The 22,832-nt window shown below is 39.3% G+C and overlaps 1 protein-coding gene across 1 annotated transcript in view; it reads left to right on the top strand.

Annotated features, from left to right (window-relative positions):
• The window catches only part of CUBN (cubilin), a gene marked incomplete at its 5' end in the record, with an annotated part of 147,061 nt that overhangs the window by 107,601 nt on the left and 16,628 nt on the right, over positions 1 to 22,832 (top strand). The window contains 8 exons of the mRNA XM_080609617.1: positions 1,763 to 1,912; positions 2,737 to 2,858; positions 4,712 to 4,937; positions 7,246 to 7,433; positions 9,753 to 9,909; positions 11,437 to 11,586; positions 19,582 to 19,782; positions 22,018 to 22,147. Of these exons, the coding sequence (XP_080465743.1) occupies positions 1,763 to 1,912; positions 2,737 to 2,858; positions 4,712 to 4,937; positions 7,246 to 7,433; positions 9,753 to 9,909; positions 11,437 to 11,586; positions 19,582 to 19,782; positions 22,018 to 22,147 (1,324 nt within the window). The remainder of the gene's footprint in view (positions 1 to 1,762; positions 1,913 to 2,736; positions 2,859 to 4,711; positions 4,938 to 7,245; positions 7,434 to 9,752; positions 9,910 to 11,436; positions 11,587 to 19,581; positions 19,783 to 22,017; positions 22,148 to 22,832) is intronic.

The following is a 22,832-nucleotide window of genomic DNA, read 5'->3' as shown; positions in this document are numbered from 1 at the left end:
ATGCAAACAGTGCATAATGTCACTAAACTCAGGCAGATGCTGTTCAAGTCTCTCATCAAAACAGATGTGAATTTGGGGAATGGTCCAATTCAATGGTAAGTTACCTAGGAGACCCCAAAGGAAATTGAGATGTGTAAAATTCTTTTGAGTTACCCATGCAACACACTTCATGGTACTGAATGAAAAAAAAAAAAAGGCAGAATTGTGTGTATGCACTGAGAAATATTTAATCTGGACAGACAAATATTTCAAATTCCTTAGGGTAAGGATTTATTAAATTATCAGGCATGTGCATGTAGTCTGTACATGGTAGTACAGCTGAGCATATTGCAGCAGTAAAATGTACTTCTAACTTTTGATTTCTGTGGAAGCCTCTTGATTCTGCCTTTCAGACCATTCTGTTCAGTTTGAACCCAATCTTACAGTACAATCCCACTGTTTACATTTTCTGTTTATCAGAAGCCTCCAACTCTGGCCATATGGCCATTCATGAAAGCAGTGACTGGTGTCACTTTTCACACAGTAGAGACTGAGTGACCTGCGTCACATCTGACACATAGTCAATCACCTCACAAGAAGTGCAAAAAAGAAAAGTTCACTTCACATTCTAATGCTCAAAGTAGTTATTACTATTCTAAACCATAATTTACCATGAATGTCTTCTGCTTGTACAGCTCACTATCATTTTTAGTGCATGTTAACAAGACAGGTTTTAGCATTTCTCTGTGTAATTTACGTTAATAGAATTTTATTATATGTCACCATTTATCTCTGTGCTTCAAGGCATCGAAGTGGCTGTGTCAGTGTATATGATGGAAAGATGAATTTACTCAGCCACGTTAACTGTAATAACTGTGAAAAGGCTTTCAAGAGCACCCAAAGTTTCTCCCTCTTGCTCTACTGCCTTCTTCACAAGAACAGCCTGCCACCCTGTGTGGACCTAGGAGTTGCTATTGAACAGACACTGTTAAGTCCAGCAGCATGCTTTAACTAGAGAAACAAATGTAGAAATAGCATTGCCTGGATATCATGAGAAATGCTATTACGATTATTTTCCTTCTCCTGAGAATATATCAGTAATAAAGAGAAACTGATACTTCTACCAATGTGACGGATAAGACATTACACCAACTTGAGCAAACATTCAGTGTCACAGATGTGCAACGGTCTGTGTTGTGTTTTCCTTTTAGGTTTCAATGATTTGAGCAAATGCTGGTGGTATGTTGAAAGAGATGCCCACTATTAATACAGCAATGACACCTTGTTCATGAATGTGAATCCTTGTAACATGCCTATATGGTAGAAAACTTAAAATCCCTGTTGATTTTAATGAGGATGCCAAAACCACATAGGCTTAATAAGCTTCCATGACATCAGGTCTTCAGGGCATTTCTTCCCACCGTTCTGCCCCAAAATGTCTGCAAGTTTGGGGCATTTTCTCTGGTTTTGGGTCTGATGGGTTATACAAAATGAAAGTGTGCAGGGTGGCAGTGAAGGGAGAGAAGTCCAAGATACTAAAAACATCATTGCTACAGCTTTAGAGAGAATTTCCTTGTCTAGATTCAGATCCCAGCAATGAAGTGCAGTGCTCTATCTATATCCATAACAAATAATCTGTTATTAAGCGTGATATGTACTTTTGTTTGTACTTCTCTTGTCCAACCAAAATTAAATGCATGTTTTTCCGGTCTATTCCCTGTCTATGTTATTGTAGCTCCTTTAGGATTCAAAAAGTGTATTTTTGTTTTCTTTCTTTACACAGGGGATGCTGATGGAGAACTAATAGCCAGACTTTGTGGTCAGGCTGCACCATCTGTGCCACTAGTGATAGCTGCCCCCCAGATCTGGGTACACTTTTTAAGCGATGAAAACAGAGAAGATAAAGGATTCTTGGCCCATTACACATTTGAAGGTAAATGGCTTGATAGGCTGTGGCCTTTGCTGACTGAGGCACTTCCGGGGAACGTTGCCATCCATAAGGTAATACTGAGAATACACACTATATGCTCAACACTCAAAGAGTTCCTCAAAAGTTACATAGTGTCTGCCCCTATGTATATCCATCTAAAGTAAACATATACTAGCAATTGAACTTCCAGATTTATTTTCTGCGTTACTGTTCCCATTCCCTGAACTGAGTTTGAGTTTTTTGCAATGCAGTGCAACACTTAGAACAGCTGGTTGCTCCTGGGAATAGGGATGTAACAGGTAACACCAGCCAAGTCTGACTTACTTCAAATAGGCCTCCAGAGCGCTAGCATGGCTGAAGTGCATTCTTCTGCTTGAACCTTTGCACTCATTTTGAAATCTATTTAAAGCTGTATCAGTGCAAATTACACCACTTTGACATTTACATTCCTGCACAACTATTCTTCCTGTCACAGCTGAATTTAGCCTTGGTGCTTATCTAGACACATCAGCAAGTTTTTGACGTGACTGTCTTGGTCCAAGAGTGGCACTAGTTTGCTTAGAAGTCTGAAATAAATAAATTGGAGATAAGGTGGAAGAGGCAGTTGTGTCAGCTGGCAAAGGTTTTGCGGAGCTATGTTAAGTATCAGAATAAATACAAAGTTTCAAAGTCATTGGATCTGTTTACTCACTATTCAATGACAAAGATCTTAAAACTTGGATTTTCCCAGATAAATTGTTCATCCTTGAAAGCTGAATAATCTTCCACTTATTTGATTACAGTGTTCAGTTCCTAAACTGTGCTGAAATGTTACCTTTTTTCTTCAGCCTGTGGTGGTATACAGTCAGGTGAAAGTGGAGTTATCTCAAGCCCTAACTACCCAGAGCCTTACAGCAATCTGAATCGCTGTTCCTGGTTGTTGGAAGCTCCTGAAGGTGAAACCATCACTGTGAGTAACACAACGTCATGGCTGGGTGTACAGCTGCCAGTGTCAGATGCACTCTCTGAGTCTTGACAAACATGTTTGAGACAATTTGGAAAATCAGAAATGTGGAGGAATTAAATATCTCCCCATTGGCCTTTCCTAAGAAAGAGGGGAAAAGATAATACAATCAAACTAAATCGTGCGTTTTGAACAGCAGAAGGATCCTGGTCTGACTTGACCTCAAAACATAGCACCAACTTTTCCCTTAAACAATTACTTTCTATGTTTAGGAAACTAAAATAACTCATGTTATTAGATATGCGTGGATAGTCTCACTATCATGTGAATTAACATGAAGCTGAAATCTTCTCATCTCTGCAGAAAAGTTATAAGCCACTAGAAAGTTATTTTCATGCCTTAATGGCTAGTCTGGAAGCTGATATGATTGCTGGTACAAATTAAATCAATGAGACGCTCCTCCTATTTCCCAATAACTATTAACAGGCTGCCTGAGGTGCTCTTTTCTTGAGCCAAACTGTCAAGAGGCCAATTTGTGCTTAAATTGGTCCACTGCTTTATGACCAAGCAGTGCTAAACTTCACTCAATTAATTATTTGACTGTTCCTTTGGAGAACAGGTCCAATCAATGATATTTGTGTTTCAGGTCAGAAAAATATTTGAAAAGCAATTCTGTAAAAATTGCAGATTTTCATATGTAATGTCTTTCACTAATTTCCCTATCCGGTTTTCTTTATTTACAATGACAAAGGTATTTCTTAGAAATGCAGCCTATAGTCCTAATTTTTCTGCATGATATTCTGACCATTGCTTCGGTACTTATTTCAGAGAATACAGTATTATTTTAGTAGAACACAAAATTTCTATTTCAGCCACAGATTTGTTTAAAGTAGAACTAATCTTAATCAGAATCAGATGTAAGTAGATTTCTGGTTTAAAAGGGCTGAATAGCAGGCCTTCAGCGAAGGCAGACAAATCTTTTACAGTATAAGGTGGCAGTTTCAGTTGCTGATAAAGTTCCAAACTTAAACCATTTGAGCTAAATTTGTATTTGGTTTTTTGCCTCAGGCAGAGTTCTTTTGGAAATGAATACACACAGGAAGAAGTACTATGTATTTGCTAAACTTTTCCACAAAGATCCCAATGCTGGGTCTGGTAAAAAAATACCTTATTGCAAGAAGGCCAGACAGTCATTAGTGTGCATCAATATTTCAACATCAACAAATTGGATCAGCAATCTAAATCTTTGAACAGGAAATACCACCCATGTGCATATTACTCCAAGGACAAGCAGCATCAGTGTTAGAAGAAGATAGGGTCAGAAGCTGCCTGCACAGCCCAGCCTATTTGTGGGATGCATCAAGGCCCATAGTAACTAAACATGTAACTCTTTCTCTCAGGTTTAATTGAAACTATCATTCTTTTTAGCAACTGTTGGAGTATTCTGATTCAAAATAATAGGAAGAAAAAATCCAAGGCTTTCTGCTTACGTAGCTACTCATACTTGAATCTTTCATGACCAGAAGCCTTGAGAGCAGGAAAGTGGCTCAACATCTGTGCATATTCAAGATCATTTTGAAGCACATGCTTAGCTTCAAACATATGGTGAAGTCTCAGTAATGCCAGTTTTGAACCTGTGCATTTCTCTTTCATTTCTGGTTTCATGCTAAGTAGCTGCTGTTACTTATAGTGGCAAGACACCAAGCAATACTTGCAGGAAAGCATCAATGTGAAGTGAGGGTCAGATTTCCAGGCATACCGAGAAATCGTTGTGCTAGGAGGGCTACAAGATCTGGCTGGAATTGTTTTAACTGGTGTGGTTAGTGTTAGCTCCTGAATATTGCTTTTGTGTGTTGCAGCTCACTTTCACAGCCTTCCACATTGAAAACCATTTGCTTTGTAAGTGGGACTCTGTTACTATCCTGAATGGTGGATCTCCTGGGTCTCCTGTCATAGGAAAGTATTGTGGAAACTCATCCCCTGGGACTATTCGGTCTGGTTCCAGCAAGCTAGTTGTCATCTTTAACTCTGATCACTCAATTCAAGGAGGTGGCTTTTATGCAACATGGACAGCAGAATCTCTAGGTAAGAAAAAAATACTGATTTTGTCAGGTCTAACTTCGCAGTATATCATGAATATATAGCACTAGAAGGCTGCTCTAAGGTCTCCCCAGAGCCTTCTCTTCTCCAGGCTGAACAATACCAACTCTCTCAGCCTCTCTTCGTTGAGAGGTTCTCCAGCCTCCTTATCCTCTGGACTTGCTCCAACAGGTCCACATCCCTCTTGTGCTGGGGGCCCCAGAGCTGAATGCAGTACTGCAAGTGAGGTCTAACGAGAGCGGAGTAGAGAATCAGCTCCCTTGACCTGCTGGCCACACTGCTGGTGATGCAGCCCAGCACATGGTTGGCTTTCTGGGCTGCAAGCACACATGCTGGGGCCTGTTGAGCTTCTTGTCAAGTCTTTCTCCTCAGGGCTTTCTCAATGAAATAGTATTCCTCCTTTTTAATTAAGTTTGTGTTAAAGAACAAAAGAAATACGTGCCAATATCTCCAGCATTCCTGCAAGAAGCCAGCACTAAAAAAGTCAAGTATTAAACCAGTGTTGTCTGATTTCACACAATGAAATCAAATTTGGACTGATTTTGTACTTTTTAAGCCTCCCACTGGCTGTTTCTTGATGCCTGTAAATTGATACCATGCCCATTATCCTCCCAGCAGTGGTATCTATTGTCAGTGACTATGAGACATTTCATTTCTTGAACAACAATTGTTTCACAGATTGATTTGGTTTAGACACTTAAAACTACAAAGAGGTCAGTTTTAAAACAGAGAGGCAGACAGAACTTCTCAAATAGCACATGTGACAACAGCCTGAAACTATTCCACTTTGGTGGAGATGTTGGTACACTTTTGAAGGCAGTACACATGCAGGATTGAATTGGTATATTTTGAAAAGCTACCTTCCTTCTGTTGGAATTACCATCTCTCTGGATTGAAAAAACCCAAAAAACCAAGCAAACAAAAAAAGGAAAAGCTAGCTCACTTATTGTCATTCGGGAGGTGACTAAAGGCAAGTGTGGATGTGCTGGCTGATAGCAGGACCAAATTTGCCTTCCTATCTCAGTAAGGAGCTGGCAATGTGTTCCCTCTACTGTCACCTCCACCTGCAGACCTGGCTGATATTGATCGTGTTTCCATCAGTCAATGATCTAGTGGTATTCTCATAGTCGGCTGATGGAATGTCTTTCTTAAATGTATCAGTAGTCTGTGGTTGCATGAATATACATTGACAAGCAGGTTTTGGCACTGCCCCCTTTTGTCACTGATATTTCATGTACAAGGAGGGCCACTCTTCAGTGACGCAGTAGACATTAGCATACACATGCAGCGTGCATAGGCATCATTCTCTCTGTGAAAAGGAGATTTCTTTCTTTATATACCTGGCTTCCTTTCCTCAGTTTTCTTCTCATTTGTCCACTGAGAATCTCTGGGTTTACATTCTGCATGTGTGACCAAAACTTGGCCTTATATCTTTCTAAACACAATTGGCATCTCTAGCACAGAAGAATGAAAAATAATCTTTCCTTTAAAGCTAATATATTTTTTTTAGTTAAGAGGCAAAAAAGAAGAAAGGAAAGAATGTTATAAACCTTTTTTTGCTCTTTACTCATCCTTTTACTACATCATCTGTGAAATAAAAATGAGTTGCTCGTACTCTATGCATAGACCTAGTAAATTATTCTTGGCATGATTTTTGCAAGTATGCTTCAAAGTAACTAAACATATTATGTATAAGAACATGAGGTGCCACACAGCTGTAACCAGCTATTGCCCCCTCATAAATGAATCTGTTAACAATTTTTTAAAGCACGTTTTTCAGCCCTCTCCATAATTCCATTGAGATCCTCTGGGCTGGAGGAGAAGTCACCATTTCAGCCATGGTAAACGGATGTAGCTTGAGTAGATTCACATATGGAACTGCAACATTTGCATGTTGCAGAGTGAGAATAAAAATAATTCAACAGTAGATGGAGGGATTTTTTCTTCCCTAGGGTGCATTTCTGAATGCTTTCAGTCATGATGTGCATGCTGTGGGGTGTGGGAAGGAACCTGCACAGTCTTGGGAGAAGCTCCTCATTAAGGTATTTCTGACACTTACTCTCTCTGTAAGCAATGCTCACTTCTAACTGTCAGGAGTATATAGATGGACGAAAACAAAAGTGTATGAACTGGCAAGGAGAAGGAAAATTAATTAAAATAGGGCAAATGCAGTTTGACTGGGTGTTGCGGCCTTCCCCTTTCACTCCTGCAGCCACAGAAGCAAGCAGCCATTCCAAGCTCATGCCAACAGGAAATATTTGAACATTTCTCCCACCTATTGCTATTTTTCCAGGATGTGGTGGAATCATTCATTCAGATAATGGTATGATCAAGTCTCCTCACTGGCCTCAAAACTTTCCCGTGAACACCAGGTGCACATGGACCATCATTACGCATGAAAGCAAACACTTGGAGATGAACTTCCACGATAACTTCCAGATTCCAGACAGCAATGGGAGCTGCCAGAGCAGCTATGTCAAGGTAAAATGATCTTGGCATTAGATCAGCAGAGCAGTGCTTTAAGAAGTCATAATTCCAGAAGCCTGTTTTGCAATTATCATGGTTAGGATTGCCAAGGCACAAAACATAAACTGAAGTCCTTGTACAAATACCATCAAGTCTCTGTTTGCCTTGTGAACTGGCTTGTATATACTTTAAATTTTTATCAGTTCTTGAAGTTCCACCTCCAGCAGTGTCTCATCACCCTACATACTGATCCAAAAATGAAAAATATGAAAAAATTGCATATGACTTCAGAAGCAAGATATAATAAGAAAATACAGGGTAATGAAAAGACCCTTCAGTTATTCCAGTGAGTAAAAAAACCCAGGAATTTCACTCTACAGTTCTACAAAACTTCTTTATAAGTGTACAAACTGTCCAAGTTGCACTAATCCTCTTTTTTTTTTTTGGTTCAAAAAACAAAGATAGCATTCTTATCTTTCATAGGCTGTCAAGAGGCACTTGTTTTCAAAGCAATACAATGGAATGGACATACTCTGCATTTTTCAGTGTCATTTTTTTCTCAGTCATTTGGCATATGTTCAGTGATTTTGTGCTCATTTTCTCCACAGCAGTACAACTCCCACTTGAAATAAAGGGCAAACATAATTTGACAACATGTAGGAAGACTTGAGCAGCTGTACATCTAATCTGTACCTACTAACTGACAAACCACAGTTACACTAATTTTTTAAGGCTATTGAAAAGAATACTGTTTGATTTGCTTTTTCATAGCCTGCTCCATTGAATAATTGATGTAATATGTTACAATAAACTTCTCTAATATGGAAGTCTTAATGCCACCCAGTAAAGGTGCTTTAATTTCAAATTTCTAAACTGTCCTAAATGGCATGGTCAAACTATGTCAACTGGAGATAATCTCCATGGAGAAAAATATGAAAATATTGGTGATGTTCACCTCCATTTCTGAATGCCCAATCTGAGCTGTATAAAGGTGTCTGGATATGAAAAAGTGCAGAACATGTGTAAGTTTCTTCCACACATTCCAAGCTGAGCAGCCAAAAAAGAGGAATCCAAAATCAATAGTGACTTCGCAAAAACTTGGCCAGGCCATAGACTGTTTATATTAATCCTTTGAGCATCCATTGCCTCAAACACCTGGCCTGATGAATGAGGTGATTCATATGCCTACACTTACAAAATAACCCTTGGCTAACCCTTTCTAGAATGTTTCTTAAGGCTATCACAATTTCATGTGGTTGTTCTAGTTCCACTAGACTTCTTTTGAACACATTATTTTAAAAAACAAACAGTATTTGGTTTTAATATATATTTAATATACATTACCAGTAAAAAACTGTTCAAAAACATTGATGAAAAATGAATTTATTATTAGACTAAATATTTTTTTTCTTTTTTCTTAAAACAGACATTTTAAATGTTTGGCAATAAACGTCCTGATTCAGGAAATTATTTAAGCACTTAGAAACATCAAGCATTCATGCCTATGTTTCACTTTATATGTGTTGAAATCCAGTGCTTAAACTGTGAGCCTCCAGTACACATATAAGCAATTACCTGAAGAGGGTTTCATTTCAATACCTACCTAAACTTGCATGTACTTCTTGAATGCATGGTTTGATTGAACTTCAATGGACTATAGGTTCAGTTGAAGTAATATTAAAAAAAAGAAAAAGTATTTTTCTTTATTATATTTTTGTGAATTATTTTGTTAAGCCTCTACATTATTTGATACTTGTCATTCAAGAACAACTAAATGCAACATAACAAAAATGGGAATAGGTTTTGATTAGCAAGACTAGATATTAAGGATCCAGATCTTCTAGTTTGAGCCTCTATATTACCCTAGCAAGACAGCTTTGGTTTTTATTGATTTATGAATAATACAAGGATTGCATTTAATAATTCATTGTATACATGGGTGTTCATTCATAGCGTGCATGGAGATAAGTGAGCAGAGACAAAATGGGGGTAGATAATGATACGCATAAAATGTTTTTCTCTTGTTCTCTGGACTTGATCTATGTTGACTCTGCTATCAGCAGTGGTTCAAGCAGATGACCTCCAGATGACCTGCAGAGATCCCTGGCAATCTGTTATGCACTGTGGTTCACTTCTTGGAGAACTCTCCTTTGTCTCCACTGACTGCAGAGAAAATGCAGAGTGACTAGCTCCAATTTAAATCTCTAAGATTCAGTATGAGATGAATCTGTTGAAAGTCTATGGAAAGAACAATTGCATATGCAGTTCCTGGTGGGTTCCTACAAACTACATGGGCTTTGAAAGCACTAATCCTTTTCCATCTGGGTTTGTCAGGTGTGGAGAGGAAATTCTGAAGAAAAAGCAGCTTTGTTAACCACAGGATGTGGAAGTTCAGCTCCTGACCCTGTTGTTGCTCCAAACAATGTGATAACTACAGTATTTCAGTCTCAGGATGCTCCGGGGCAAGGTTTCTCTGCATCTTTCACAAGCAGTAAGTAATATTAAAGCCAGATGGATGCTTTATTAGTCCATTCTGGATTAGTTTGATCTGTGTGTAGCAATTCAGACCTCAGTCCAAGAAGGCATTGAAGCCTCTGCCAGTTTTTGAAACCAAGAGTTTCCTTACCAAATGCAATGGAGCTAATGTGTGCTCCAGTGTTTGACTTGCCAAAGCCCCTCCATGCAGCTATAACTTTGCAGTTAGTCATAGCCACCTTTGCCTTTTCAGTGCACTGAAATTAAAAGGCTTTGCATTTTAAGAATTCTCTTCCCTGTAGTTAAATTGCTTGGAAGCTAAAGCTATAATCTTCCTAAAAAGGAAAAGGATCTGCTCCTCCTTTAGAATTTTTTCTTCTTCCTCTTTACAAGGAACATGCTGAAACTGCAGTAATTTCTCCTGTGTATGGGGTAGCCCATGCACATCACAAAAACTGCTCTCAGGAGAGAAATGACTCCTCACCACCAGCTCTGGCCTTTGTTTTGCTTTGTCTTGTTTTATTTTCATTTCACGTAGCCCAAGTGGCTTTTCTTGGGTGGGTCTCTCCGATTCTTTAACCATGGCATGTGCTTTATGACAGTCAAACCCACCAGAAGTTTAGGAGGTAGTGCTCAATTGCCATCAACTGTTTGGGTTTTTTCGTAGGATGCTGCCAAATGAAACCACTTTCCCTTCACTGGATTCAGATTAAAACAGTGAGAAATCAGGTGCTTAGAAGAAGACATTATTGAAGTATACAGAATTCTGAACTGAAACTGCTTTTGTTTTTGTAACATCTGTGCTAATGTTGTCAGTAACAACTAATAACCTCTTAGTGGTGACAAAGACAGGTTTCATACGCCTGCTTCTAATCTTATTCCAGCATTTCACTGTGCACTGCATTCTTTTAAGCCTGCATTTTAAAATAAAGAGAAACCCCAAGGCCATACAGGTCATTAGAATCAGAAGGAGCTCCATGAAAATGAACAGTTATGTGTGCTTGAGAGGTTTAAGATGGCAAACCCTTCCTTCCTCTGCCTGTAGCAAAACAACACAGAGATAGCTCTACAGCAAACTTCATCCTCCAAGCTGTTGGACATGAAGCAAGAATGGTGCCATTTGGGCTAACACAGGCATTTTCAAATGAGGCTAAAATGATGATGTGCCCCAATAACCTCCCATCCAATTCATATGCATTTGTAAGTTACTAAGGCGTTTTGAAATGTGCAGGCTCCAAACCTGTAAGAACAGCAGTGCTGTGTCCTTCTGGTCAGTGGGCTGAGGGGCTATGGCCTGGTTTTATCCAAGACACTCCAAGACACTGTGTCAGGCTGTAGACAGGAAGGCCCTGCATTTCCCCAAAACACTGCTCTGTGTGTGCGTAAGACTTGCTTTTGCTACCATTATATATACTACTCTTTTTTAACCAGCCTCTTAAGGAGAGATGAGGTCCTTGTGTACATTATTGGTTTTCCTCACTGCAAAACTGAAATGATGTTATCACCTGGATTATAACTGTGTCTTATTTATTTCTGTTTGCAGGATGTGGAGTCAATTTCACCAGCCCTACAGGTCGTATTGTCTCTCCTAACTACCCTAGTCAGTATGATAACAACTTGAACTGCAGTTATATCATAGATCAGGGACCACAGTCACTGGTCATCCTGGAGTTTGAGACTTTCCACTTGGAAGGTAAGCGGTTCTTCATAATTTCAGTATGTACTGTGAAGTGCAGCTTCTCACTTGAAAATACAAGTCTTTTATCATGGAAAATGGTTAGTGGTTAAATTTGCTGGTCCATTCTGAAAATCATTACAGCCAAACATTTACAGAGATAATTTCCAGGGGTCAGTTTTGTGTCACTGAAGAGCAAAGATAGATTTCACCTACTGAATATCTTGCAAAAATGAAATTGTGGATTTGCCGTGTTGTTAGGGTGTAAGAGTGACTGTGGCCAATTTTGGTCTTTATTCCTGCCTTTTTTTTTTTTTTTTTTTTACCATTGAGTATTACAGTCTTTGTGATCTTAGGCCAGCTGGTTTGCTTTTCAGTGCTTCTGCTTACATAACAAATAACATGGACATAAATATACTCAGGTATTTTACAAGGATGTACAAACACATAAATGTGAAACTAGGTTAAAGACCACAGTAACTGAAAGCATATAAAAGTTGTTGCCCTATATATATATGCATGAACAAAAGTTCTTCTTGAGATTTGAAAACACAGAAGCATTTAGCCAAGAAATAACAGGTATAATAGCCTAGTCTTATTGGTGTGAATGATAAAACTTTCCCAACTTTGGTAGGACCAAATTTTTATTGGTGGGATGTGTTGATAGCACAGAGAATCAGCATGTCTGTACTACTCGAGTGGCATCACATATTTTGAGGCCATCTTAATTTTGTTCCCTTGAAGTCACCTAGACAAAGAGATTTTTGAGTAATTCGTTACTAAAATGGGGTGTGTAATTTGAATTTTCCTTCAGAGCAAACTATAAAGTCAGAAAATAGGCTGCTTGTATTTTCTTTTTATGTTTTCAAACTGTTTTGAATTTAAAAGTATTCTGGTCCAAACTGAATTTAGGTCTGAGAAAAAGATTTGATTATTATTTCATCTGAAACTTTTTTTTCATCTCCTAATTAAAACTGCTACTTTAAGAATTATTTTTTTTAATTAAATGTAAAATACAGAATTTCTTTATGTAGAAGACCAGCAGACAGACTAAACATTTCATTGAATCAGATGATGCCAGTTTTGACACCTTTATGAATACATTACTGAACTCTATTCTGTTTGTGCACTCAGTTAATTTATAAATAGATTCAAGCTTTTATTTTAAAGAAGGTTGAAGCAAAGAGGTCAGTGATACAGACATAATAATAAACATAGAGCTAAAGAAATACTAAAAATATTCTACTTCTTGCAGGTCAATTTGCTCCTTTATTGTTATAGGCTTCCTAGGGTAAACAAACTAAAAGTCCTTGGTCACATGGAAGAAAATAACTCTGGATATGAGCTAAAGGACATCTGGTTATAAAAAAGGAAGTATGATCAGTTGCACCAGGGGAGGTTTAGATTGGATATTAGGGAAAATTTCATCACCAAAAGAGTTGTCAAGCATCGGAACAGGCTTCCTAGGGAAGTGGTTGAGTCACTGTCCCTGGAGGTGATTAAAAGATGTGTAGATGTGGTGCCTAGTGACAGGATTTAGTGGTGGACTTGGCAGGGCTAGGTTAGTGGTTGGACTCAACGATCTTAAAGATCTTTTCTCAACCTAAATGATTCTATGATCTTACAACTGTCACGCAGAAGTGAAAACTTACTCAGCAGTCCCACTGAATATGTTTAGCACATGTATCTAAGGGTTTCCAACATGAATTCCCTTAGTTCTTTTGCAAAAGCAGGAGAATGTTTGGCAGCATCTGTTAAAAACATTTCTAGCTATTCTATATTCATACTCTGCTTAGACTGTTACTGAGTATGGCCTTTAAAATTTTGACCATACTAGTACAGATGTTCTGAATTGGGTTTTTAAAGTTTAGCTACATGTCCAATTTACTACCTATTTGACCTCTCAAAAGAAATTCAATTTTTTTCTGTGGTTGTTTAGTAATGTAATGAATTATACAAAACTATGCCTTCAAGGCACACATCTCATTGCCTTTAACTGGTTCAGAGATCTTTTCCAGAAAATTAGAAGGCAGAAAGTAATTGGCTATAGTGCAGTGACACATTGGTACCAAACTGTATGACTCCATGGATAAAGTCACAGATATCTGCTGTAGAGTAGTTATGTTTTCAAGTATGATGAGACACCTGTTCTGATTATAAAGAATGACTTCAAATGAGGCAGTTGACCCACAGGAGTGATACAACGTCAGTATCTGGAACCAAATGAACATGACATGCATGTACTAAATATTAAATATGTATTAAGCACTAAATATAGCAAGTAACAGGGCAAAAGAGAACTGGAGGAAAATGCATTTTTTTAACGTGATCAAAATTCAATCTAAATTGTCTGCTGATAGTAAAAAAATTGTTTTTATCTTTGGGACCCTGAAAATAGACATCTAATTTAGATTATCATCTATCGAGATTTATCTCCTCATTTTGATTTGACTGATTCATGAACCTGCATAGGTTGCCATTTGCTTCTGGTAGTACCACCTGCATTGTTTGCTTGGTTATTTTATAAATAACCAAACAAATGTGGATGAGTTTATTTTCTCAGCACCACTTCTGCGATAGTGATAAATGTCACTTTCCACCTGTCCCCCTCCTTGTATCAAAGGTCTGCACAAATATATTAGAATTAGTAAAAAAACTTATCTCAGTAGACTTACTATCCAAGAAATAATAATCAACATCCACCTTTTATTCATAAGCTTTACTCAGATGAACATCCCTACAAATACATCTCTAGGACAGCTACAGTACTGTATTATGAAATGGCTGTAATGCATTTCAAGTATGAGTATAACATCCAATAAAGTCTGAGTTCCAAATAATGGAAAATTAGGGGATATGTCTGCAATATCTGCTTTTAGAATGCTGTAATATTGTCCTGGTTTAATACCCTGTCCATACAAAACAATTGCACAGTGTTGATACCACGCTGACCTGGAAAATGTTTTAGTAACTTATTTATCCTTTTTTTCTTTTTCTTTTTTTTTTCTTTTTTTTTTAACTCGCAACTGTAATTTTGCAATCTGGGATAGGGCCAGCTTCATTTTGGAGTCTTCTCTAACTGCTTGTTTAGCTGTTACTAGGCAATTCAGAAAATAGGTTTAGCAATAGATTATTTTGAAAGAGGAGGTTTATATATGTGTGTGCATATGTGTAGTGTGTATATATATATATATATATGAAAGACTTGTAATTCCTTGCTTTCAAAATATTATCTTGTGCTATGGAGCTGGTTAATATATTGCACAGTAGTATATAGCTGCAGAATACTTCCCCTACATTAGTAATTACTAATTGTATTATTATTTATACCAGAAGCTACAGCTGTGAAACAAAATTTTATTCTTCTAACTTTCACAGACTTTAAAAAACCTCACAGGTTCTGCCTCAATACCAAATGAAACAGAATCTATGGCTATAGACAGAAAGATGGAAAAAGGACACTGTTATTAGTGATCAGATAGTTAGGGGGCCAAATTCAGTCAAGGTTTTTGTGTATGCATCATATCAAATACATAATTTTATAATCATAGAATCATAGAATAGTTAGGGTTCGAAAGGACCTTAAGATCATGAAGTTCCAACCCCCCTCCCATGGGCAGGGACACCTCCCACTAAACCATGTCACCCAAGGCTTTGTCCAACCTGGCCTTGAACACCGCCAGGGATGGAGCTTCCCTGGGCAACCCATTCCAGTGCCTTAGAGTTCCAATTTCAGCCCAAAGAAGTTGAGCACAGGCATCCTGAGGCAGCTCCACAGCATGCACCCAAGCATGGTAAGTGGGGACAGTAAGGAAATGCACTTAAAACCACACTCCAGATGTAACCAGGAATAGTAACAACAAAAAATGTTTCCCTAGGAAAAAATACGGATGTATTCCAAGGAGGCATAACTGATGGGTGCTGCTAAAGGCTGACCTGTCCCAAGACAGAATGCAGCTGCTTCAAATTGGCTGTCACGTTTAATTACCACGAAGAGTGCCCTATCCACAGCCATGTAAACAGGGCCAGCCTGGGCAGATGATGGTATGGCTCAGCTACCATAGTAGCCATTCAACAGATGATGTGATCTCTGTGCAAGCAATCACAGTAATTAACCAGCTTGACACTGCAGTGGCGAGCTCTTTGCATTTGGGATGAGACTGAGAAGAAATTTCTGCTAAATGTAAAGAAGATAACACAAAGGTCTATTTCAGAATGTAATGTAAGGACAACGGAAGCTCTTATCATATGAACTTTGGAGGCAGGAGTCAATGTATCAATGTTGAGTGGTACCAAGAGATGCTAAAGAGTGCAGATAGATAGATAACAAAAGGCCTTGAAAGAAAATACACTCAGCAATCCAAAGACAGAGGGATATGTTTGTAATGTCAGGCCAAATAATTGATCTATGCAACACTATTTGGAAGAAACATTTTCAAGGCTAGAGAAACAAGTGGTACAGTATCCATGTGTCCTGGGTTCAGCAGTAGCAGTCATTTTTCTCCTTCTTAGTAGCTGGTGCAGTGCTGTGGTTTTGACTTTCAGCCTGGGAACAGCGCTGATAACACCGATGTTTTTAGTTGCTGCTAAGTAATGTTTACTCTGACCAAGGACTTTGTGAGTCTCACGCTCTGCCAGGGAGGAGGGGAAGCCGGGAGGAAGCAGAGACAGGACACCTGACCCAAACTAACCAAAGAGGTATTCCATACCACAGCATGTCATGCCCAGGATGTAGAACTGGGCGCAGTTACCCGGAAGTGGAGATCACTGCCAGGGTCAGGCTGGGTATCGGTCGGCGGGTGGTGAGCGGTTGTATTCTCTCCCCTTGTTATTTCCCTTATCATTATTATTATTGGTGGTAGCAGTAGTGGTTTGTGTTATACCTTAGTTACTGGACTGTTCTTATCTCAACCCATGGGAGTTACATTCTTTCGATTCTCCTCCCCATCCCTCTGGGAGCAGGGGAGGGGAGGAGTGAGCGAGTGGGCTTCATAGCAGCTGGGCTTAAACCACGACACCATGTTAGGAAAATCACTATTTCTCAGGTGAAAGTCATAGATATGTGAAAGGGTAGCAAAGAGTTATCTTAAAGATAATAACTGGAAACACTTGACAATATTTACATCTGGCATGGATGTGAAGACCTAGAGAGATCCAAATTATAAGCATGGATCTAATGAGGGCAGGCAAAATGATAAGAACTGTAAAGAAAGAAGATGCAAGGGAAGATTTGAGAGGGGAATAAAGCTCTTCTGTGGTTTCGTTGACAGACATAAATAAGATTTTAGTCTGAAGAGGCCTGGAGGACGGAAGTACACTTATGGGGTCATCAGCATAGAGATGGTAGTTGCATCTGACCTTGCAAATGAGATTATGCAGAGCTAATATGGAGATAAAGAGAGAAGGTCAGGAGAGGAGATGTCTCATTGAATCCTCATGGGTGAATCAGAAGAGAGAATACAGTAATACCAGAAGGATGAGCAAAAGCCCTTAGTAGACAAGGTTTTACAAAGAAAATCAGTGCTACCTATGTGGAAAGTGCCTGTCAGCTCAGAGGATGTGAGTCTGACATCTGGCTAAGAAACAATCTCTGGAGACTCATAGAAACTCTTTCATTGTAGTGCAAGGGACAGAAATTGGTCTTGAAAAGATACAAGATGATAGAGTTAAAGGAAATAAACCACAGAGGAGAACTACTGATGATGTGCTGACTATGTGTAGAGGCTGGAAGTACAAGAGGAGACTGAATAGAGGAACCTGAGTCTGGGGATTATTTACAGAATAATGTATTTAGTATGGTGAGAAATTAAGGCAAGTGGAAACAAGAGAATGAGTTACTTGCTAGGGATTAAACAGCCATCAGTCCTGTCAGGATTCATTGGTCATAAATGATATTGGCCCAAACAATGAGGATTTAAACCTAGACATTAAGCCTTTTGCTCACAGCTTCAACTATCTTATTCTTCTCAGTGCAGCAGTTCAAAACATCTTGCGACTGGTATTGTGGACCTTTGCTCTGCTGAGAAATACCTTTCGTTCTATGTCTTTCCCTGAAGTCTTTTTGGAAAAGGACCTGAGTTGCTTTCTCTAATCTTTTCTAATTGCAGTTTTCTCCCCCCCCCCCCCCCCCCCGTTTTTTTTTTTAATTTTAAAATCAATTATGTTTTTCCATTGTATCACATTATTCTCATAATTGGGTAGGACATTAAGAATATTTTAATTAATTAATTTATTAACCATGCAAGCACCTATCTGATGTGGCTGGTTGTTTTCAGCTTAGATGCTCTTATTAGAGTCAGGCAAGCACCATATTTCCATATTAGCACAATTAAAGCATGTTAGAATACATTGTCTTAATTAAGAGAGAAGGAATTAAACCTCCAGAGAGGATCTAAAATATATTTGACTGGTGCGATCACTCTGTTGTTCTTGTAAAACAAGATTATCACCCCATGCCTATTTATCATCCTGTTCAATAGAAGTCTTCCTGTTTCCTACAAATCTAGGAAGCAGCTTGTTTGGTCTGGACAATCTGCAGGAATCACTCAGCTGCAACAGTAGGCTCAGCATCTCTCCTGTTAAATTTAGATAATTCCCTATTAATCCTTTGCAGTTTAAGTAACTGCCCCATTGTTGCTAACAGGTCGCTAAACATGATAACTTAACCTCAATAAACATGTGCCACCCCAGTTTCCATTATGCTTGTAAATGATAAAGACAAAGAAAACATCAAGTTGTTCTAAAAGCATAACAACTAATGAAGGTAATTTTTCAGTAGATATGCGGTGTCTTTCACTGTCAGCATTACTCCAGCTTTCTTGTATAATCCATGTGGGTCCCTTCTGCTCCTTTGGTGGTACCACCCTGAGTACCACCAGCTTCTCCCCATGCTTATGGCTTCCAGCTGGGCAGGGAGGTGGTGACATGGCTCTGAGCTCCCAGGGTGCTGGTGGCTGGTGCTCTGAAGGTCTCTGCCTGAACTCACAGCTCTTGCACTGAAAGCAGAGCTTGTCCTTCTTTGGGGACATCCTTCTGGCACGCTAAGTCAGCTACTGGCCTTCGTGAAAATTGTATGCATTCAGTACATTTGAGACCTCTTGTCTCAGTCGAATTTGGTTGCAAATTGTGAGGTGGCTGGGAAGTCAGGAAGGTAGGGCAGGGAGTTAGAGAATGGCTTGTTCCTCCAGAAACCTAACTGCACATAGGAAACTAAAAACCAATGGAGAAAAATAGAGAATATTACATTTCCCATATCTGTTTCTTAGTGGTTCTGAATGGGCAGCTTTGCACTCACCCTAATATCTGCACAGATTTTCCCCTAAAGCAGATTGTTCATGAAAATCATTGGGGTTTTTTTGCTGTTGCTCAGTTATCTCCAAATCTCCAGTGACTGACACAGTTACAGTATTTCATTGGCGAACTACAAGATTAATTTTACATTTTTCTTGACTTCTAACTCAAGCTGAATAATCTGGGTTTAGTTACTGCAAAGAGAGAAAGAAGTCAGCTCTGAAACAAGTCAATGTGTGGACTATTCTTTTTTTTTTTCACTCTCAATAATTTAAAATTCCCTGCACTGAATGATGACTTCTACATTAGGGGAAAGAAATACCTGATATCTGGCTGCCTGTAACAAAAGGTACATTGCTTTAATCTGCAGAGGTGATCCAGGCTTTTGTTAGACACTCTCATCTCCTCATAGATGGTGTTTACTCAACTATGAACTGCCATGAACTCAAAGGGCTTAGAGCCTTTTCCAGATGGTAGATCTCTTGAATGAGACCAATCTGATGTCTTGTATAAAAGATCTCTTTGCCTTTTTCTGTCTCAGGTTTTTTGCATGTTAAATATTGACATTTGCTTCCTCACCAGGCCAATGAGATTCCATTACTGGAATGGAAACTAATATAAAATTTAATTCTTATGCTCTGTGAGGTCTAGCTACTTGCAGCTAAGTAAACTTTTCACATGCAAAATATGCTGCTAATACTTCTGCATTATATGCCCATGCAGCCCCAGCACTCTTGAGCAGAATTTGTCTTTATGATGGATTAAGCATCTTCAGTGGGACAACGGTTACCCCACATCCTCTCATCACGCTCTGTGGTAATGAGCTCCCGGCCCCAGTCAGTGTCTTTGGACCTATGCTGCTCAACTTCTACACTGACTCCCACATTGCAGGCTTTGGATTCCAGGCAAGATACAGAGCAATTGGTGAGTAGCTACTGTCCTGTGGTTTGGGTGGTGGAAATATTCCAGCTGGAGAATGGTTCAGTGTAGGATATGTTGTACCTTATTTTGGGAATACCTGACATGGATAAAGGTGGTTCATATTCCCTGTGCATCTGCCCAGAAGAGCTCCCAGGACCAGGATGTGGGACTGTTTGGTGTGTGTTGTCACTGACTGGTGTGTTATCTCACAATTCCAAGACACTACATATGATCAAGTCAGGAACTGAAACACTTTTCCTTTGCTGTAGAAAATAAATGCAACCCATTTTAGCAGGGGTTTTTTGTTTGTTTTGGGTTGGGCTTTTCACAGTGTTTAAGGAGAAACATCAGCAGTTTATTTAACTGGGTTTAAATAAAAGATTGTATCACATACAGGAGAATGGTCTGAATCTTAGTTGTACTAAAGCTACATTATACAACATAGGAACCAGAACAAGATCTTTAAATGGACCCAGCTATATGCCTTCATTTAATGACCCTCTTGCAGTGCCAGGTATTAATGTACATAAAAATTGGCATCTAGACATATTTTTATTTTTTATAAATATTTTCACCAAAACCTTTTGTCATTCACATGAGATCTCTCTTGTTTTAAAGTGGAAACATGTATTAGAAAAAGAAGTTTCCAACTGAGTTTAGAATTTACATCTGCACTAATATAAATATCCCAAACAATTAATTTTCTTTTCAAAACCAATTTTAGTATTTTCTGGGTTGAGCTTGTAGAGACAGTCCTTGGATTTTTGAAAGCATCGTTTTCTAACTGCAGAGAAAAGTGTGAGTTCTTAGCTTTGGTATTTCCCTTAATGCATTCCTCATGTTCAAAGCCACAGCAAAAGCATAAGGCCAAATTCTTTATAGAAAATGAATGGCCTTATACAGATAAGACAGAAGGAATGGCACTGAGTAATGACAATGTGCAGTTACTCATGGAAAAGGCCTTCATAACACACTCAAGACTGTTGCTGCTATCTGACTTGTGACTTCTGACATTTAAGAAAGATGACTGCAGCCTTATTAGCTTGTTGTTGTATACAAAGCAGATTCTAGCAATTAACATTCTTCTTCCCTCCAGTTGTATTGTCTGCTGAAAAATAATGGAAAATGCTTCCCCCTCCTAGTGTAGAATAATGCTGATTCTTTATCCTCCCAGCTCCTGTCCTTTATCTGCCCGTGGTTCAGGCCGCTAGCCTTTGTGCAGCTGAGGAGCTGTAGCCAGCAGCACCCTGTATGGGACTCCCTTTGTTAAGGTGGTGGCTTGAGCATGGCATGTTCTTTAAAGCATGAAAAGCTGTGTATGGCTTTGAGCTATTTATCAACAGGACACAGGGAAACGTTTTTTCCTAAGTTAAGATTGTAAAATAAAGGCTGAAGCTAACAATGGTGATTAGAGTTGGTTTTATAATAGTTTTTGTTCCCTCAAGCATTGAAGCTGGGAACAAGCATTAGCCACATCCTGGCCTCGTCAGCATCCATGGTGTGAAACCCAGAGAAGCCAAGCAGTCCCTTTAGTTCATGGCTGCAGAGTTTAACTTGCTCCTTAGCCAGGCAGCAAGCATGCAGTCCTCCACTGCTGACGTCTCAGCACAAGGTGAGGTGAGGAACAGCACCAGGGGTTAGTGATACCTGGGGACTCCTCTCTGCCTTTCTGCACACAGCAAATGCTACAGGTATGTTCCAGCCCTGCTGGGAGGTGGAAAGGTGATGAGGAGCTGCATACAGTTATTCCAGAAAAGTCAGGAGCGGGCTAAGTGCCAAAATTTCAGAGGCTTCTATGGGGTTAGGATTTGGATGAAGGAATGTCTTTGCCACACACCAACCATGTTTCTTATGGCAAGCTAGAACGGGTGCAGAGCTACTCCAGACACACGTCACTCACGCTGCTGCATGGCGCACCCACATCATCCTGCTGCTCCCTGGTCCTACTGCAGCACACTTGGAATCAGGCTCAGTCTTTTAGTGCACCAGCACGGAGCTGTTGTCATTTGGTATAGACTAGTAACAGCCTGTTACTTCGATACTGACTAGTTTTCCACTGCAAAGCACAACGTGACAGACATTTTCATGTTTACGAGTTCTAGGAACGGCAGTGAAGACTGCTCCTAATCTGCCAGGGTCTTTTCTTTCCTTATGGTAAAACTCCTGCAAGAAAGAAGAGAATTAGGACCAAACTAGTGTTCAGAAACTAATCACTTTTTTTTTTCTGTATCCCTACAGCTTGTGGTGGCATTTTCATTGGCTCTATTGGTGTTATTAGCAGTCCAGCCCATTCAGTTCTCGATTATCACAACAACATGAACTGTTCATACAACATCACAGTTGGAAACAACAAAGTAGTGTCCCTCAAGTACGTAATCCAACTTCAGATTCTCATCAAGGGGAAAGGGAGGTCTCTTATTCCAACTAAAGAGAGCAATTATGGAAAATTTTCTCTCTGTCTTTCCTTTTCCAAGGGGAAAGTGTCACTAAAATGATAAACGGCTACTGAAGGAATCTTTATTAACCTCAGGTTCCCTTTCGTCTTTCTCTGTAACTTGTTATGTGCAAAACATCACCACAATTTTAACTTCCCACTTTGGTTATCAAGAGGATTCAATCAGTTTTTGAGGAGTTATGAGGCTCCTGTGAGTTTATCTAAGAAAAAAACACTATTCTTTTAGAAGGCTGGTACTCACTTTATAACCTGAGTAAATACCCACCCAGAAAAGTATACTCCTGAGTGTGTGCTGTCTTGCCTAAAAGAAGGATAAGGCTGCCACAAAATCTTGCCACTGAGAAAGTAAAAGATGGGTACATTCTTCTGTCACATATATGCTAATTGTGAATTAAGAGAACATTTCCCAACTAAGCAGAAGACCCAGCTGGTCTGCACCCTGAGCCTGCATTTTATATGCCCCTCACGTGCCCAAGGAAATTGCAGCCTGAGCAATTTGCAGAAGTGACGGAGGGTATGCTTGCACAGAGGAGATCTGCTGCTTCACAGAGAGCTGAAGTATACTGACAGTTTGCCTTGCAAATGGCCCTGGCGTTGA

This window comes from Psittacula echo (genome assembly GCF_963264785.1).
Source record: "Psittacula echo genome assembly, chromosome: 2".
In the NCBI taxonomy this organism is placed as follows: domain Eukaryota; kingdom Metazoa; phylum Chordata; class Aves; order Psittaciformes; family Psittacidae; genus Psittacula; species Psittacula echo.
The sequence above is the reverse complement of the archived record's forward strand: the minus strand, read 5'-3'. Positions and strand labels throughout refer to the sequence as shown.